The sequence below is a fragment of the Gavia stellata genome, chromosome 9 (assembly GCF_030936135.1).
Source record: "Gavia stellata isolate bGavSte3 chromosome 9, bGavSte3.hap2, whole genome shotgun sequence".
Taxonomy (NCBI): Eukaryota; Metazoa; Chordata; class Aves; order Gaviiformes; family Gaviidae; genus Gavia; species Gavia stellata.
In genome coordinates this window covers 41,647,655-41,667,228 of record NC_082602.1, presented here as the reverse complement: position 1 = coordinate 41,667,228, position 19,574 = coordinate 41,647,655, and the positions used below count along the sequence as shown (strand labels likewise).

General features: G+C 36.7%; 1 protein-coding gene across 1 annotated transcript in view; it reads left to right on the top strand.

Annotated features, from left to right (window-relative positions):
• CFAP46 (cilia and flagella associated protein 46) overlaps nt 1-19,574 on the top strand; it is an 82,191-nt gene that overhangs the window by 3,928 nt on the left and 58,689 nt on the right. The window contains exons 4-12 of the mRNA XM_059821386.1: nt 1,041-1,105; nt 1,642-1,806; nt 7,006-7,129; nt 8,539-8,633; nt 10,603-10,702; nt 13,561-13,659; nt 15,030-15,220; nt 15,913-16,141; nt 18,236-18,356. Of these exons, the coding sequence (XP_059677369.1) occupies nt 1,041-1,105; nt 1,642-1,806; nt 7,006-7,129; nt 8,539-8,633; nt 10,603-10,702; nt 13,561-13,659; nt 15,030-15,220; nt 15,913-16,141; nt 18,236-18,356 (1,189 nt within the window). The remainder of the gene's footprint in view (nt 1-1,040; nt 1,106-1,641; nt 1,807-7,005; nt 7,130-8,538; nt 8,634-10,602; nt 10,703-13,560; nt 13,660-15,029; nt 15,221-15,912; nt 16,142-18,235; nt 18,357-19,574) is intronic.

The window sequence follows — 19,574 nt, the reverse complement described above, 5'->3', positions numbered from 1 at the left end:
TGTATCACAGTAGGGTCTCAGCCAGGGACCGTCAGTGATTTAACCCTTCATTCAGTCTCACTGTAGAGAGCCCTCTGGTGTCATCTCCTTCCTGCCCATCCAGTTCCACCTCTGCTTTGCCATTTCCACTGCATCTTTCTCTTAGGCTTTCAAAAATCCCTTTTTATGATCCCGTCCATCTTCTTTACACCCTCCCTTCAGGCATTTGTACATACTGATGAGATCCCCCCGAGCCTTCTTCTCCAGGCCAAACAGTCCCAGCTCTCTCAGCCTTTCCTCATTCAAGAGGTGCTCCAGTCCCTTCATCATCTCTGTGGCCCTTCATTGGATTATCTCCACAGTGTCCATGTCTCTCTCATGCTGGGGAGCCCAGAACGGGGCGCAGTACTCCAGGTGTGGCCTCACCAGGGCAGAGTAGAGGGGAAGGATCACCTCCCTCGACCTGCTGGCAACACTCCTGCTAAGGCAGCCCAGGAGACTCTTAGCTGCCTTTGCGGCAAGGGCATGCAGCTGGCTTGTGTTTGACTTGCTGTCCACCAGGACCCCGGGTCCTCCTCTGAAAAGCTGCTTCCCAACTGCTTTAATGATAAAAAGGGCATGCCTGACACACGGTTCAGTTGACAAATTCTTGTTGGAGCTTTTCTGAAGAAAATAATACCTCAAGTTTTTTAATGGGACAAACCAATATTTTTTTTTTCCCCTGGCTTTGCTCTTGGACGTTTCTGAGCTTTCTCTGGTGAATTAGAAAGTACTCAGCTTTGCAGTTTTGGAAAATTTCAGTCCTGATAATCAAAGTTGGGCAGAAATGAAAGAAACTGGAAATACAGTCTTAAAATTTGAAGTTAGGGAAATGTAGTTATAGGCAATGCTACCCATTTTTATTTATTCTGTTTCTATGGCAGGAACTTATTATGGCAGCATGTTTTATTTGAGACTGATCTGAAAATAAAAATTATGAGATGTGAACATATTTAAATAGGAAAATAATGTACTGGTTTATAAAAGCCATATTCAAATTGCATTTTTTTGTTCTGTTCTAGGAAGAGTTTGAAAAGTTTGTGCTGTTTTTTATGAAAGCAATAGATTTTGCCACCCATGATCGAAGGTAGGCCCTACTGATAGGATTAACTCTTTAAATCTCAGGAAATGTTACTGAGTTAGGTTTTCATAGTTGTTTGTCTCAGATTTTCACTAGGTAGTCTGGAGTTGTGTTGTTTGGGGTTTTTTTTTGCTTTTGTGGATTTTCCTTCCATTTTGTTACTATGCTTCTGTAACTGTTGTGTGTGCTGCAACAACACAAGAATACTGAACAGTCTTAAATAGATGGGATGAATCAGCCTGTTTAAGGCTGGTAGATATCTCTGAGCATTTCTTCCATTTTTACATTTATGGCCTGTAGAAGGAGAGCACCATGTTAGCTTCTTTTAAGTGGTTAATTACTGTGTAGAGTGTAGTTGCAAGAGTTACTGTATTTTTTGTGCTGTACTTGTGTTCTCAGTTCTTAGTCAGGATTGGTTCTTACCTAAACACATAGGAAAAGTTCCAATTTTTGCTTCTTAGAAGTGTCTTGAAATACTCCGTGTGTAATTTTATGTTTATCTAAGTCCATGAAATACTAAATTCTTTATTCTTCTTTTTCAGATATTATTTTTTGATATATAATGCCTCAGTTCTTTATTGGCAACTTGTGAGGCCATGTCTTAAGCCTGGATTCCGCTATCATCTTATTCCCAGCCTTTCGCAGATTGTTAAAGCGTTAAACCAAACTGAAGAGCAAGACAAAGAATGGAGAGCAGAACTCATGATGTAAGTTTAATTCTATTTTTTTATATGGGCATTCTGTAGTCCTCTTGTACATGTGGCTGCCACCTGAGGTAGTCTTTAATAATGTACATTTCATTGGTAACATTGTAGATACATTTATTGTGGAAAAATTAATTCATAACTTTTAAAGATACATAAATGTACACTTAACATAAAATGTGGTTCATTTTAATATTGACTTTGAGGTTAAAATTTTAGTGGCAGAGGCCGTTAGGGCCTAGGTCCGATCTGAAATATCACAGTCATTTTGGATGTAGTGTTTGAGTCATTGCTTATGTGCAGTCCTTTTAAGTGAGGAGAAGGACAAACTCCCGTTTTCTTTAAGAACTATTTTCTTCAGATAAATAAACATAACCTTTAAACAGATAAACTGTCCTCTGATCCCTGAGGAGAATGGAACAGCCTGGTAAGGTTGTGAGAATATATTTAGTATACCTTCTAATTTCCTCCTTCATTACAAAGATTTTATATATATTGACCTGAGTTATCTTTTTTACTATTTTTTTCCTCTTGTTAACCCATAACTGGTGTTGAAATGAAACTTTATGAAAAATCAGTGAGCAAAAGAAGTATCTGTATTGCAAATACAGCAATTAAGAATACAGATATGAGTTCTCATCAGTAGTGATGTGGTTTTTATGTGTCAGTCACATGCTTTAATGTACAATTTGGTACTGTATGGTTCTTACCAATGTAATTAGATCAAGCTTTTTCCTTTCTAATTAGTATTATATCCAGTTTTCTTCAGTATTAAATTCAAGGCTGTCCCTGCTAATTTGGATATACTGCTTGGTCTTATGTTTCAAAGCATAAATGAAATAGGTTTTCTTTTCATCAGTCTTATGCAAAATAAGAGACCAAAAGTTATGAAAAGGAGAATAACTTGCATAAACAAGGCTATTAAGATTTAAACCAACAGTTTTTTTCCTGGGAATTAATGAAGGGAAATAGATTGTTATTTGAGAGTTAAACCTCCCAACAAGGTGAATTCACAGAATATCTTTAAGTATTATACAAAAAAAAAAAGAATTAAAAGTTTAATACTTTTTAGGGAAGAGATTAGTAATCTAGGGTTGGATAAAAATGTCTTCCACATTTATGTCTGTTGTAACTGAAATTTGTCAACTAATTTCATGTCTTATTTAGGAAATACATAGGTTTTTCTGCATACATACTGTTCAGAAGTGTAATTTACACTGAATTAAATAATTCTAGTCAGAATCTTTAGCAATTCGTATTTCACTGAAGACAATTCATGGCTGAAGAAGTACGTTGTAGTTATTTTCCCCATTTCAAGGATGTTCTTATTAAGCATCACTGAAAGTCCTTATTGCTTGTATAAGGAAATGAAAAATGCAACCTGATTAAATGTAATTTTAAAAGATAGGTACAAATACAGAGTTTTTAAATAGACATGTATGTTGTTAATTTCTGCTAGAGCTGCTGGGTTTTAAGTGACTGAATAAATTAATACTTTTTGATACGTTGCCTTTACATACATTTTTCCATAATGAGAATAGGAGAAAGGTACATGTTAACGTATTATACAATATGCTTAAATAATTATCAGTGTATCTACTGAAAATATTATGTGTGTGCCCAGATTATTGTATCATTTTCATTAATCTAACTGAAAGACATAACTGATTAATTCCTTGAGTTAGATTAGAAGTGAAGCTGTGATGCGGAAATTTAGATCTATGGTAAATAAGATGTATAAGGCATAAGCTAATATAATGTGCTCAGTGTCTGTGACAGCTGTTCACTAATAAGAAGAAATGTTATTATTACAAATTCAGGCAAAAATAAGGTCCTAATGTTACTTTTGTTTAAATATAGTTGTAGGTTTACAGATCTAATATTCAGAGTTAGGCCTTCTGCAGAGTTTCACTTGGTTTTAGAGTCATACAATCATTTAGGTTGGAGAAGACCTTTAAGATCATCAAGTCCAACCGTTAACCTGACACTGCCAAGTCCACCACTAAACCGTGTCCCTGAGCGCCTCATCTACACGTCTGTTAAATACCTCCAGGGATGGGGACTCAACCACCTCCCTGGGCAGCCTGTTCCAGTGTCTGACAACCCTTTCGGTGAAGAAATTTTTCCTAATATTCAGCCTAAATCTCCCCTGGTGCAACTTGAGGCCATTTCCTCTTGTGCTATCACTTCTCACTTGGGAGAGGAGACCAGCACCCACCTCACCACAACCCCCTTTCAGGCAGTTGTAGAGAGCGATGAGGTCTCCCCTCAGCCTCCTCTTTTCCAGACTGAACACCCCCAGCTCCTTCAGCCGCTCCTCATCAGACTTGTGCTCCAGACCCCTCACCAGCTCCGTCGCCCTTCTCTGGACACGCTCCAGCACCTCAATGTCCTTCTTGGAGTGAGGGGCCCAAAACCAAACACAGCATTCGAGGTGCGGCCTCACCAGTGCTGAGTATGGGGGGATGATCGCTTCTCTAGTCCTGCTGGCCACACTATTTCTGTTTTGTTTGTTAAGTTTTTCTAAAATAAATCTAAAGACCAAAATTTAAAGCATCTGAACTGATAGTATCTGATTTGCAATCTCTGATTGCAGTTCATACTTTACTGAGATATAAATAGTAATGAAAAGGAAAATAACAGAGAAAGAAATAAAACCCAAGAAAGACAAGTGATGCAAATTAAAACAATTGCTCACCACCAACCAACTGATGGCCAACCAGCCCCGAGCAGTGCCCCCCCCCGCCCCCCGCCAGTTTTAGTGCTGAGCATGACATCATATGGTCTGAAATACACCTTTGGTCAGGGATCGGCTGTCCCGGCTGTGTCGCCTCCCAACTTTTTGTGCACCCCCAGCCTACTCGCTGGTGGGGTGGTGTGAAGAGCAGAAGAGGCCTTGGCCCTGTGAAGCACTGCTCAGCAATAACTAAAACATCTCTGTATTATTAGCGCTGTTTCCAGCACAAATTCAAAATGTGGCCCCATAATAGCTACTATGAATAAAATTAACTCTACCCCAGCCAAAAGCAGCACAGATATTCATAAGTCTATGGTCACTAAGGAAAAGTAATGTTAGAAAGCAACCTAGGCAACACGCAGACAGATTTATTGCATCTTCAATATTTAATTTCAGTGAAAGAAACAACAAATAATATCCAAAACCTCAGTAAAAATAAATCACAAGAAAAATAGTGTTGGTTGAGCAGAAAATTATTGTTAATGGGAAGCTCTGAGACTTAAAATACACAGTGGAACTGAACCAAAGGTAAAGGTATCTATTTTCACAAGCTATTCCAGAAGTTTATTACATAGGTATTATGTTGCTTAATAACCACCAAAACTAACAGATGTCATCTGGAATAATCCTGACATGATGTCTAGAGATATAGCATGTACCTGAGGATTGCAAGGCAATTCAGGTGGGAAGGGAGCTCATGAGATGGGTAGTCCAACCTGGTGCTCAAAGCTGGGTCAACTGTGCGTTCAGGCTTAGGACTTTATCCAGTCAGGTCTGGAAGCAGTCAAGGATGGAGGCTGCACAGCCTCTCTGAGCTGCAGCAACTCTGCTTGACTGTCCTCACGGGGAGAAAGTTTTTCTTTATTACCACTCCGAACCTCTCTTGTTTCAGTGTACACCCTTTGTCACTTGTCTTCCTGCCATGCAACTTAGTAAAGAGCCTGTGTCCATCTTCTCAGTGACCTGCCTCCTTGTAGGCACATGCCTCCATCATCTACTGTCTGTGCTCCTGTTAATATAGACCAGGATGCTGTTGGCCACCTTTGACCATGCTGCTGGCTGGTGTTCAGTTGTCTGTCCACCAGGACTCCCAGGTCCTTTTCAGTAGATCTGCTTTACTGAATTTTTTGAACGCTTTCACTAGGCATAAGGCCTGGGAGACTTTTCTGGTGAAGACTGAGGCAAAAGCGGCATCAAGTCTCAGCTGTCATCTTCTAATTTAAAGATTATAAGGAATACAGAAAGATAGAAAATAGGTATTTTTATAATACCTGATTCTGCTAGTAAATTAATGTGTCGTTGGTAATTCACCTTTAGAACTGAACTGAATTTTTTTTCCTAAGTAAGATTAAAATGGAAGTAAACCCCCCCCAAGTCGATCCAGTGCACTATCGGTACTATTATACACATTTGCGTTATTACCAATTATTTGATAATAATTTGATAATAGTTGGCAATAAATGGTGTATCAATATCAATGTGTTACCATTCTTAAATTTCCTGAGTAAAGCTGAAGCATAAACCTTGTGACACCTCTACTGAGGGAAACAGTTTTATGTGCAAAATGAAGAGTGTCCATGTAATTTTTCAAGGTCAGACAACCTTTTCTCAGAGATGTTTTGGTGTGCTGTTCTACAGACAGTTTCCAGTTCCTGTTACACTTCTGCCACAGTTTCTTCATTTCTCTTTGCGAACTTTTCTATTTCGTTGGTCTATGACTGATGGCTTCTTGCTATGCAGCATTTTCTTTACAAGCTGAAACTGGAGGGAAATAAAAAAATTAAGTAACAAAACATTCCAAAGGTTATGCTAAAGGTTATCTAGAATACCATGCATGCAGGTTTTTTTGTACCAAACATGCTCTTGCTGAGGTATTGGTGTAAACTATCAAGTCCACACAATGTGTTTGTGTTATGAAACTAATGTTAGTGCTTATTTTTTGAATAATTATTATTGTTGTTGTTGTGAATTTATTTCATGGAATCATAGGCTCTTTTTCAGTTAAATCAGATAAAGTATTGAAAATCCAGTAGCTATGTTGCAGTTGCCAAGATGAATTGTTTTCTTTCTCTAGATGGCTTTGAAATACTAGCCTTTCCAGTAGTTAAGGGAGAATCTTAGAATACATCTCACAGAAATCTTTTTCTCATACAACTTTAAATAATTAATCATTTTAATTCCAGGTGTCTTGTTGAGAAAAGTTTTCAGAAAAATCTCCTTTTACAAGATTATTTTTGTGATCTGCAATAAATGTATGTTAACAGCTGTATATGTCCAGAAGAAACAAAGAACGTAGAAGTTAGAGGATCTCTTTCGTGTTGGGTCAATGCTTTATAGCATTAATGGCTTGTACTGTATTTTGGAGTGGTACCTTGAATATAAAAAGTGTCTTGAAAAAATATAAATAAGAATTATTTCAGAAAGCGTTAACAAATATTTAATACAAATATTTATTTGATCTGCAGAAATTTACTTGAGTGCTTCCTCGATGCTTCAAAACTGAAAGAAGCAAAAGAGTTTTCATCTACTGCAGCAACCTTTATTAAGGAAAATGTTCCAGACAAATACTCTCAAATATTTTCTCTAATGGTAATGCTGTAAGATATTTTAAACTCCCAGTAAGACAGAAGCTTTCTCTACATTTCACAAGATCATAGTTATAAAAATTAAATATATTGTTTCCTTCATTTAAATTTTATGAGCTACCAAATGATACAGTAGATATGCAGAGATTTTTACAATTTGTGTATTTTTGATCCTATAAGCTGAAGAGCTCCCCACTGCTCCATGTTATTTTAATACAACATAATATAATCAGGATAACTGTTAATAACCCTAAAAATTCTGTTTGGGAATAATTACTATTAATGCAGGGGCTGTAGTGGGTGCAACTTAACCTGCCTTATGCCATTGAGCATATTTAGCATCTGTTGACTTTTCTCATGCTGTTAAATACTGAAATGACCCAACTTGAACCCTATAAAAGGTTCTGAGAATTGGAACATATGACAGTAGTTCCCATTTCTTGCATGCCCTTAATTTGGGAAATAAAAGGGTGAAGACAAATGTGGCAAAAGCAGAAATAGGCCAATAAAACTTGGAAGTTGCATGCAGTCGTATTTTCTTTCATTCTGTTACACTGTCTGTTGTCTTTTTCTGTCCACTCCCAATCACTGCATTTCAAGAGCGTATGTTTATAATATAAACTTATCTAACATTTGAATTAAGAGAACCAATATCCAACCTTCCAGAGGTGCCATATTAATGAAGCAATAACATTTAGGCAAGGTCAAAATGACTTTTGTATTTTTAGAGGCACTGTTGAGCAAAGCTATTTAACAGTGGCCTTAAACAGAAGAATAAAGTAGTTCTAAAATTGTACTTGGGCTGTGTGTCTCAGCAGGGCTACAGAATTGTGATCCACACTATTGACTGATTTAGTAACAGCATACTTAAGTCCTTCAAAACTTACTGTTCCAGTACAGCTTAAGTAATCAGCATTGATTGTCATGGGCAGTCAGTGTGAGAGAGTCAGAAGCAAAGATGTGCACACGTTTAATGTGTAACTCTACAGTTAAATTGCAGTAACTACAGTTTATTGTAATTTCTTCATAATTTTTTTTGTTATATATAATTTATAGTTACAGATAAATTTCAACAGGGCTCATTTCTCATAGCTGGATGAGATGATTTCAGAATGAGTGCTATCAAAAGGTGTTATTAAAAATGCTTTAATTAGAATTCTAACTCAGATGTTAGTTCCACATTTCGATTTCTGTTAATACTTCTGATCCTCACTATGTGAAGTTTAGTAAAGCTCTGCTAGGTGATCTTTGTGGTATCTATGCAGAACAACATAGATGATCGTAGTAGCCTCACTGCCCTTAGAGTCAATGAAAAAGCCTACAGTCAACATACCTGCTTTATTTTAGCCCTGTTGAGTGTCTGTCCTTTCTTTGCTTATTTAGTCAATTAATAATTAAATTGTTGTTTTATAGGTGTATCACAAACTAATGGATATTTCCCAGGTAGAGAAGGAAGTACAAAATTCCATCCATTTTTCAGTTATTTATAAAATGCAGATGTTAAAATTGTAAGTATTAAAACGTATCCTTCCACTTGTACTTTGATGCTTGATATTACAGAGGTAGGGTCAGGTTTTGGTATCCCATATGCCAGTAGAAAAATCTACAGCAAACATTAGTTTCTCAAATGGAAAACTAATGACAGTTTGGGTAATAACTGTCAAGCCTGTCTAGAGAAGAGCCTCAGCTAAAAAGTGAGATAGTTCTTTGGGAATGTGGCGAATAGTGCGTTGTACAGATATTCTCAGGTGAAAGAATTCAAGAGATTGAAAGACATTTTTGTATCCAACAGACTGGTTCAGTACACAAGTCGTGTATAAGAGAGTACAGATAAAGTGGGGAAATTACACCTGAAATATAATGCATGAATCGCGCATGAATTGCAAGGATGGGAAGCATAATACTTTTTAAACTTTTTAAATTTTAAAGACGTACAATTTTGAAAATTAGACTTCATAACAAAATCTTTTTTTTTCCCAATGTCTCAACACTTCCCCATTTTAAAAGTATTAATTATTTTCTTAGTAACAGTGGATTAACTTATGTTGACGTTATAGGAAAGGAGTTTTGCACACCGTTTTTCTTTGCTTCTGGAATAAAATTACCGTCTGAAATATTAATTCTTATGCTGGAATGTTCTTTGCACTTCATATCTGGCTGTCTCTGAGTAACTTACTTGGCATACTGAAGTAGGTTTTGTTGACTAGATTTTTTTTTTTTCTTTGATATTTCAAAATCCAGGTATCCCACTGATACATGGGACTAAGAGCCATCCATTCTAAAGTTAGGAGAGTTATTTCAAATTTTTAAAGCAATAATAATTTTGTGAAAAATTATGATCAATTCCTAATGTGTTGCAGGCAGTGGGACACCAATGAATTTCCAAGTGATGCCACTGCAAATCTGAATTCTGTATATGTACTTTTGAAACAATACGATGTACCTCCAGCATCTGTTCTCAGTGTGAAGTGAGTTTTACTTGTCATAGCCCTCTGAAAGTTGATGCTGAAGCTGATCCTGCTTCCACTGAAGTCTGTAAAAATTCCCATTGACCTTGAAGAGAGTGAACTAGTACTTAGTTACAATAGTTTGTGTTGCGTTAGTGCTTAGGTCATCTTAAAAAAAAAAAAAAAAGACTAAGGTCCTATTAGGCTTTATTAAAGAACCCAAGATTAAATATCTTCTTCCATATAGCCATTTGTATAACGTGATTAAATCTTTCCATAATCCTTTGTTGTTGATAAAATGAGATTTTTAAAAGGTCTTAGAATTGACAAGTGCTTTTCAGACTTTAGTTCATTTTTAGCTTTTCTTGGGGCCCTTCCCAATTCTTCAGCATAATTTTGAAATGCGGACTAAACTGAACTCTATTCCAGTAGTTATATCACGGCTGTTACATATGGAAGTAATACTACATTTTTACTTGTTAAGGTCAATCTTCTTTGATGGTATTAATGTCTCTCATTACTTCTCCAATCCCAGACAGTACACTATGCTCATTTGGTTATTTACAGAGATCCAAACATTTAGAATACAGTCTCCTACTGTGTTGTTCTGTGTTCTTAGTTCCTAAATAATTGACCAATGGATCTGACTGTTTCAAGTTGTGTGCCAGTTGACTGCATTGTATTTACAGAATTACTTGCAATCTTTATTTGCTATTTTGCCATCTTTTTTTGCTGCATACATTTCATTTTGTATTTTTTATGTTCTTCAGGAACAGTTTGTGCAAGGCTACAGTAGCAGTATACTAATTATTTTCCATAAACAGATGAACTTTTGTATTTTTCATGTAGCCAACTTTAATCTTTTTCCTTGTTAACTGTGAGCATTACTAGTATAATCACGTCCTCTACTACTCAGATGACTTCAAGGTTTTCAGAAGTATTGCACAAAATTACTTTCATATAGTGTTTTTCTAATTCCATAAAAGGGCAATATCAGATTCTCTGAAGTGACGTTTTTCTATTTTTAAAGGATTCCCTTGATTCTGGAATTAGCTCGTTTTTCTATGAAAGTAAACTGCATTAAGCTTGCATATGATTGTATACTTGATTTGAAGAGCGCTGGGATTACTGTAAGTATTAATTACAGTTGTTTGTGGTTTTTTTTAACAACATCCACCCCCATTGTGATTGTACTTCAAAAATAATACTGATGGTTCTGGGATCTTCTGTCTGTCTCTGTATTGTTTATGTATTTATTAATATAAGTAATTACTTGGGTAAGTGATCTATTCCTAAACTAGAGAGAAGATGTAAGGTCAGAAGGTAGGGTATATGTAGAATAGGGTAATTAGCAGTGCAGTTACTTTTGGCAAATAAATGTTAACTGTAAATTTTTGCTTATGTTTTTAAATGTTATCTGTTTGATTGGAAGTTAAATGCTGCCTGCAGGTTTTGAAGATTTAACCAGTTTACCGATTGAGATTGCAATTGGTCACCAAGACGTAAGCTCAAAAAGCAGTTAATGTTACATACATTCACTTTATGAGTACAATATCAAACTTGCAGAACAGCATATGAATTCTAATTTTGAGGAGAAAACAGAGCATTTGTCTGGAGCATGATTAGGGGGCTGACGGAAGGAGGAGTTCAAAAAAGGTTGCCAGAAAAAAAAGCCCCAAAGTTGTTATCTTTTCTGGAAAGTAGGAATTAAGTAGTATAGTTCTCTCTCATTGGAGCGAGAAATCCAGAGACGTTGTGCCATGAACTGCACTCCTTAATCCTTTCCTTTGTGTGGATCTTTTCTGATAGTCTTTGTTCCTAGAAATTTCCCAGTTTCCTTTAGTAGGAAAGATTCATTTTCCAGCAAACTATTATTTGATTTGCTATTTACTATCTTTTAATAATTTTTACTCTTCTGTAGTATTTTTATTATAAAGTTACTGTAGGGGTATTCTTAGATTAAAATTTTGTGTGGTCTCCCTAATAATTGGTCTTTCAATGTGTGTGCCCTTTTTGATTCTTATGTTCAGCTGGCTCTGAGATTTGTTTTTTCTGTTCCTTCCCAGTTGTCGTGGTTTAACCCCAGCTGGCAACTAAGCACCACACAGCCGCTCACTCATTGACCCCCGGTGTGGGATGGGGGAGAGAATTGGAAGGGTAAAAGTGAAAAAACTCGTGCGTTGATACAAAAACAGTTTAAAAAGAGATTAAAAAAAAAAATGTAAGGGGAGGGGAAAAAAAAACCCCAAACAACAGGGAGGAAAATAAAACCCAAGAAAAACAGGTCATGCAAATTAAAACAACTGCTCACCACCAACTGACCGATGCCCAGCCAGTCCCGAGCAGTGGCCCCCCCACTGACCTCCACCCCCAGTTTTATTGCTGAGCACGATGTCATATGGTCTGGAATATCCCTTTGGTCGGTTGGGGTCAGCTGTCCCAGCTGTGTCCGCTCCCAAGTCTTTGTGCACCCCCAGCCTGCTGGCTGGCAGGGCAGGGTGAGGAGCAGAGCAGCCCTTGACGCTGGGCAAGCGCTGCTCAGCTGTAACTAATACATCCCTCTGCTATCAATGCTGTTTTCAGCACAACGCCAAAACATAGCCCCGTACCAGCTACTGTGAAGAAAACTAACTCTATCCCAGCCAAAACAAGTATACCTGTTGAGAAACAGAACTGTTCATCACTGTATTCAGAAAATCAGTATGTTTTTCAGATACAAAAATGTATGAAAAAGTGCCTGTTGTGTTGTGATCCCCATGAGTAAATTTTTAGTTACCTAAAATGTGCATGTACAGAAATGTAAGTGGCAAATACTGCCAAACAAATTTCAAAATGTATTTCCAAATTTCTATTACAATGATCCTACTTTGAGTTACTTGTAATGTAAATTTTACTTATCCTCACTGAAATTGTTTTATTCCAGGTGTCTGCCTCAGGCCCATTTTTTTCTGAAAATTTCCCACAAGTCTAAAAACATGCACAATTCCATAGCATTCCACTGGAAGACGTGTTTAAATCCCCTAGATCAAAGATTCACAAGGATTTAGTTTGGATATTTGTATAGATAGTAACAGCAAGTATCCCTTCTGTGGCAGCAGTAGAGAAGCCTTGCTTCTATTCCAACCTTCTCTTCTCCCTTAAAGTTAGCGGGTGTTTAAGTGACCATCTTCAGATTGCCCAGCATCATTTTGACAGTGACCTCTTTGTGGTAGAGTGAGAGAAATCTCTATCGAGTTCCGGCTTCTTGTCTTTTGCCAAATACTGACAGATATCTCAGCCATAACATGAATTCCATCTCTTTATGTATTTGTCATTACATGATAGTGGTAGTTCTACATTCATCTAAGTTTTTCAAGATCTCATCTGTTTTCCAGTCATGGGGATGTTAAATTAACAAAGGTCATGCTGAGTGATTTGATAATAGTTTGTAATGAATGATGAATGGAGATGGCGCCTGGCTTTCCCTACTGCACCATATGAAACCAAATACAAAGTATGTTAGATGATCCATACATATAATTTGTATGATTTAATAGCCAGATCCTTCCTAAGGTGTTAAAAATCTAACCTCTTTTTTCACTTAAAAGTTGCACTACCCATTAAGATGAATCCTTTCTGTCTTGTCTAGTTCTTGCTTATTCCAAGCATGTATCTCTTTAATAATATTAGTGAGCAAGAATCTGCTAGAACTGAAATCAAATTACAGTATAGGAAAAATCAAGTGTACGCTGGTTTTCTTACTGCGAAGTCTGGCAATGAACAACTTTAAAAAAACTGGTAAAGTTATTTTGCAGCTTTGGCTTAGTAAGAAGTGACTGCTGCTCAAACAACAAATTCTACTCCCTTTTTATTGTTTCAGTTAATTAGCTAGTATAGTGGGATTTTCAGTAACAAAATATGCTGTATTAGTGTAATTGCATGGGTTTAATTTTCATTGTGTTCCTCTTTAATTATTAAAATTAGCATTTTGTATATTAATACTTCATAGGAGCAGGGGAAACTTATTGAAATAAAATGCCTGGAATGTGAATATGAAATAAAAAAAAATGGCACTAAATTTGTGGCTTATACCAAAGGAGTTGTTGAGGTATGTTCTTTAACATTAACTTTGAGAGAAAAGTAAAAGTTTTAATTTGTTAAACGTGGAAAATTGCATGGGACTTATGTGTCTTATTTACATTATACTAATCAGAAATTCTTTTAAACTTTATATTCTTTCTAATTCGGCTGCCAAGAAGAAAACAGGGAAAAATAAACAACAGTTGTATATTCCTCCCTTAAGTCTTCTGTCTGACTATAAAGGTTCATAATATTTTACTTTCCAAGAGTAAAGATGGTAGCATTGAGGCATGCAAAGGCAACACTCTCTTGTTTTCATATTTTACATTTATGAGAGGTGTTTTCATAGAATATCTCGAGTTGGAAGGGACCCATAATGATCATCAAGTCCAACTCAACTATTATTGCATGTTATGGGCAATTTAATATGAATTCTTATGTCAGAGAAATGCAGATTATTCCTGATAAATTGTCACACTGGGGAGGATTTTCTTAGATTTCTATAGTCAGTTGACTCAGTTATAATTCAGATCATCAAAAGTAGAAGCCTAAATTGTCAATACTATTAATGGGATTAGATAGATGCCTACAATGAGCAGTTTAGAACAGCTGTTAGAGGCACCTAAAGTTCCTAAAATGAGAAGTATGAAAATGCTTCATGGAGATCGATAGTGTTAGTGCATAAACTTACTCCTATCTATGACTGTTCTCATTTTGGGGTTCAGAAATTCAATCCACCTTTTGAAAAAAAATTGTCATGAATTCTACATATTATGAAACACTACTAATACTGCTTAAATAAAAAATAGGATATTTAGATATTTAAATAAATATTCCTATCACAGTGTATGCAGTTGTAGATTTTTTGTTTGATTTTTTTCTTTTTTCTTTTTTTTTTTTAATTGCATAACCTCTAAAAAGCATTTAATAATAGCAAGTGTCTCTTATTGTAGGTAAGGATTTGCTTTTAGATTTAATAGGAACCAAGTTTAATTGACAGTATTTCAAATCCCATTAATAATATTTCTTTTTTTCCTCTCTTACACTGCATTTGTAGCTTAGTATTAAAAAAAAAAAAAAGATAAGCCCTCTGAATTCACAAATATTTCACAATTATAAATTTCTGTTTATCATAAGAAAGGGGAATAGCTGACAGACTTCTGCCTGAAATATGTAGTAGCAGCATGGAGTACCTAAAATAAAGACTCCTTAGTTACCAATGCCTATGTAAAAATAAAGTTTTTATTAAAAAAAAAAAAAAAAAAAAAGTTTCCAAAGTCTGCTGGATGAGGGATTGCTTTCTATTGGAAACAGCCCTAAGATTAAAATTTGGAGGAACATGTAAGACATTGTATTCATTAAATGCAATATTTGCTAATTAATTTTTCATTTTTGTAGGCTCAGCTGGAATTGATAAAAAATCTTGACTTAACCTTAAAACATGCAGTTCAACTGGGAGATCCTGATGTGATTCAGGTTGTTTGTACAACCCAGTGGAATCTGTGCTTACCACTACTACAACACAATTTGCATCAACATGTGCGAAAGCCATTGATATCAGTTGCTGATGTTCTTGAAGAGATTGACAGGTAACTTTCTATTCTGTGTACTTATTTCATACTTTAAAAGGTCTAACAACTGAGCGTCAAACTCATTTAAAAGCTCAAGCTCTAGGATGTTAAGTGTCTTTGAAAATTTTCCACTAGCTTGTAATAAGGTAACATCTGCGTATTGTGTACATTTCCTCGTTAATCATTTAAATGTATGTTCCTTTTAGGCAAAATCTCACACTGTTTAATGGCCTATAGCAAATATTGAAATTTGTTAGAAACTGAAAAATACTACAGTTAATCAACTATAAGACATTGTAACTTCTATCAAAAGTGGCCTTTATCCAGTACATCATGCTCTCTCTGGGAGTTAATAAATACTTTTGAAAATCTGTTCACTTGATTTTCATATCTAAGTGGTAACTTCAGTGTGGTACTGAAAAAGAGTTCTGCTGATACACAAAGATCAGTTAGTCTAAAAGATGCATTGCTTCCTCATGGCTGTGTTTTCTCATGCAGGGTTAATGAAAGTAAAATACAGTTAAATTTTCTAAGTAATTTCATTAAAAAGGCATGATAGTGAAAATGAAAGAGACAAGTTAAAAAGGGAATCTCTATTTTCAAACAGGAGTCACTTTTAATTATTGAGTTTCACTTTGGGGTAATTTTTAGGTCTAAGAATTTTAGTTTGCCTCATTTTAACAGTTTACATTTAAATTCGTATTCCTTAGCATGTTGATTTTGTTGCGTTGCCAAGTTCATATGGAAATAGCTCGTATTGAAGAAGGTGGGGATAGAATAGAGGCTGCTGTGGAACATTTGCAAAAAGCTATACATCTGAACAACAGTGGGCAGTATCAAGAACATCTACGATTGACTTTTAACCGTCTTCGTTTGTGCGCTATGCTGTATAAGTCACCTGAGCGTCCAGAGGATCGGGCAGTAATGATGATTGAACAGGTAATCATGAAGAATAAAGTCAGTAGCTGAAATAGGTTTGCTTATTAAATTCTGGCAGAGGAAAGCCAGCTGTTTAGTAGAGCTGCATATTAGTACAGCCAGCATCAGATTGCTTTCAGGAAATTGGCATTGGTTGGTTGCCTTGAAAAACTCTGAATTCTCTCTATGGTGGTCATGCTACTTCACACTCTGACGATTGTGTAGAGGTTTTTTCCAGTTATGTTCAAAGCTTATTTCTTGGCGGGGGGGGGGGGGGGCGGGGTGGAAGCTATTCATTAGTAAAAATATCAGCAAAAAAGAGGCCTATTCATAATTGTCAACAATTAAGATTTCATTGCATGGAACAGTGTTTCAATTAATGAGGGGAGCAGTGGCCAAATAGCTACACATCCTGGCTGGCTTTAGAGATAAATCAGTATTATGTCACACCTACAAATGATGCTACATAATATAATCTAAAGTCACAGTGTAGTCATTGTCAAGAGTTATTGCATATAATTCTGTTGTGGTGCCTCAGCATCTGAACAAAAATCATATTGGCAACTGCTGATTAGTTGGCTAAAAGAAATTTCAGCTATACACCATTTTGGAATATTCACAGATATTAAGATATGTTCACTGAACCTAAAGTTAGTACTGTAAAGCTGCTGGTGAGTTGATATGTCTTGTTAAGACAAGAGTGAAGATTTTTTGTCTAGTTTTAATGCTTTTCCATGCAAGCTTACTCTGTTTAAGTGTTATTTTTAAAAAAACACTTACACCTCCTCTGACTTTGGCTAATTCTGAGTGGACTAGGAATTTTTTATATTTTGTAGCAATTCCTAGTTATTGCACAACGGATATGTTATTGTTGGTTTCTAAATAAATACTGTTCTTCATTTAAGAATTTATAACATAATCACAGGTTATACACTGAGGAATATACTGTAAAGATCCATGAGGAGAGGAGCATGAACAGTACTTTGTATTCAGTTATCTTTGATGTACTCATGTCAAGATCAACCAAAGTACTGCAGTCACTTTCAACAACAGTAATACTGCAGAAAGATGTGTAAGACCATAAACTCATAGAATGGGTTGGGTTGGAAGGGACCTTAAAGATAATTTTCCTGGCGGAAAAGGACCTGGGGGTGCTGGTTGACAGCCGGCTGAATATGAGCCAGCAGTGTGCCCAGGTGGCCAAGAAGGCCAACGGCATCCTGGCCTGTATCAGAAATGGTGTGGCCAGCAGGACTAGAGAAGCGATCATCCCCCCATACTCAGCACTGGTGAGGCCGCACCTTGAAGGCTGTGTTCAGTTTTGGGCCCCTCACTCCAAGAAGGACATTGAGGTGCTGGAGCGTGTCCAGAGAAGGGCGACGGAGCTGGTGAGGGGTCTGGAGCACAAGTCTGATGAGGAGCGGCTGAGGGAGCTGGGGTTTTTCAGTCTGGAAAAGAGGAGGCTGAGGGGAGACCTCATCGCTCTCTACAACTGCCTGAAAGGGGGTTGTGGTGAGGTGGGTGCTGGTCTCTTCTCCCAAGTGACAAGAGATAGGACAAGAGGAAATGGCCTCAAGTTGTGCCAGGGGAGGTTTAGGCTGGATATTAGGAAAAATTTCTTTCCTGAGAGAGTGGTGAAGCACTGGAAGAGGCTGCCCAGGGAGGTGGTGGAGTCACCATCACTGGAGGTGTTCAAGGAACATGTGGACGTGGCACTGTGGGACATGGTTTAGTGGGCATGGTGGTGTTGGGTTGATGGTTGGACTTGATGATCTTACATGTCTTTTCCAACCTTAATGATTCTGTGATCATCTAGTTCCAAGCCCCCTGCCATGGGCAGGGCCACCTTCCACTAGACCAGGTTGCTTAAAGCCCCGTCCAACCTGGCCTTGAACACTTCCAGGGTTGGGGCATCCACATCTTCTCTGGGCAACCTGTTCCAGTGCCTCACCACCCTCATGGTGAAGATACATGAAGATACACAATTCCTATACGTATTTTTTTGGTAGTACCAAGTTCTATGATCTGCATTCTGTTGTGTTTAGTAAATAAGATACATAAATAGGAATATAATAACAATTAACTTAATAACAATTAGTTCTTTTCTTTACGTAGGCTAAAAGGGTAAAACAGAAGGAAAATGTGAGGAAAAAGAGGTCCCTTCTGGTAAATGCAGGTCTTGCACTAGCTCCTGATTCATTTCAAATAGTCCTTGACAGTGAAAATGAAGCTAAAGGTAATGTATGTATGTGGGACTAAAAGTTACTACGCTTGACTTTGACTGCTTTGCACAGTCCTAAAGGTTGGACATAACATCTAGTGGCAACATGTAGAGTATTGCAATACAGGTGAAGTGACAGTTCTGCTGAATTCTGTGGCAAAGCTCCTGTCAATATCATTAGGGATCTAAGATTTATATTGCGATACTGGCAGAGGAAATGTTATTGTTTTCCCCTCTGAATTCATCTGAATCTTATTGTTGTGCTGTAGTGTGCTCTAAGTTTTGCTGTAATTTTACTTTCACTATGTGCAACTCCTGAATGTTCTTATCCAAGGTCAGTTTTAAGTGGTATTTTCAGAAGTTTCACCTCATAATATTCTGTGTTAATTACATACAATATTGGGTATTTGTTCTAGATTGTAATTGTATTTCTATTCTAAAGTCTTGCTTTTGAGAGATTGAATTTTGCACAGAGATTTAGGCATGAGTTCATTATTTACTTTCTAAAACAGGGATCGCAAATAGACATGTTCCTTATGCCACAAACAGCTTCCATTTGTGACTGTATAGTCTGTTGAAGAAGAGTGGACAGGGAACAGATTTCCCAGATTGCTTGAACTGTTTTATCTTATGTTGGCAATAAAGCAAGTGTGTGCCTAATTTAACTAACTTTCTGAGTACACCCAGTGTGCTCCCAGGGTAGAGATTATGCTGGAAGAAGGGAATGCTACAGGAGTCCTGTAGCTTACAAAGCAGCTTGTTCGTGCCATGGAAGGTCATACAGTTCTCTCATGCCATCTATTCAGCCAGGCCAAAATGTTTACCTTGCATATTCTCATTTCAAACTTAATCAACTGATGACTTAAAAGTAAGGGTGTTATTTAAAGAATCAACAATCCCACTTCATGCAGTATATTTAAACGTGAAAATTATTTTGTTGGAAAACATTTTCATACATGATTTAAGGTGATAAAGTGCATTATATTTGTGCAATGAAGAGAATTAAAAGCATGCATGTATTTCTACCTGCTCTTGAATTTTGAGCTGACAACTGTAAAATTATATCCAAACTTCCTCAGAATAAATTTTACTACACTTGGCCTTCCAAGATAAGCCATTAAAATGAGTGAGATTATCACAATATTACAATTATTACAATACTTTATATCTGTTTGACACACGTTTTGTAAAATTTTGTTTTGAAAGATTTCAGTTGCTCCTGAGGCTGTCATC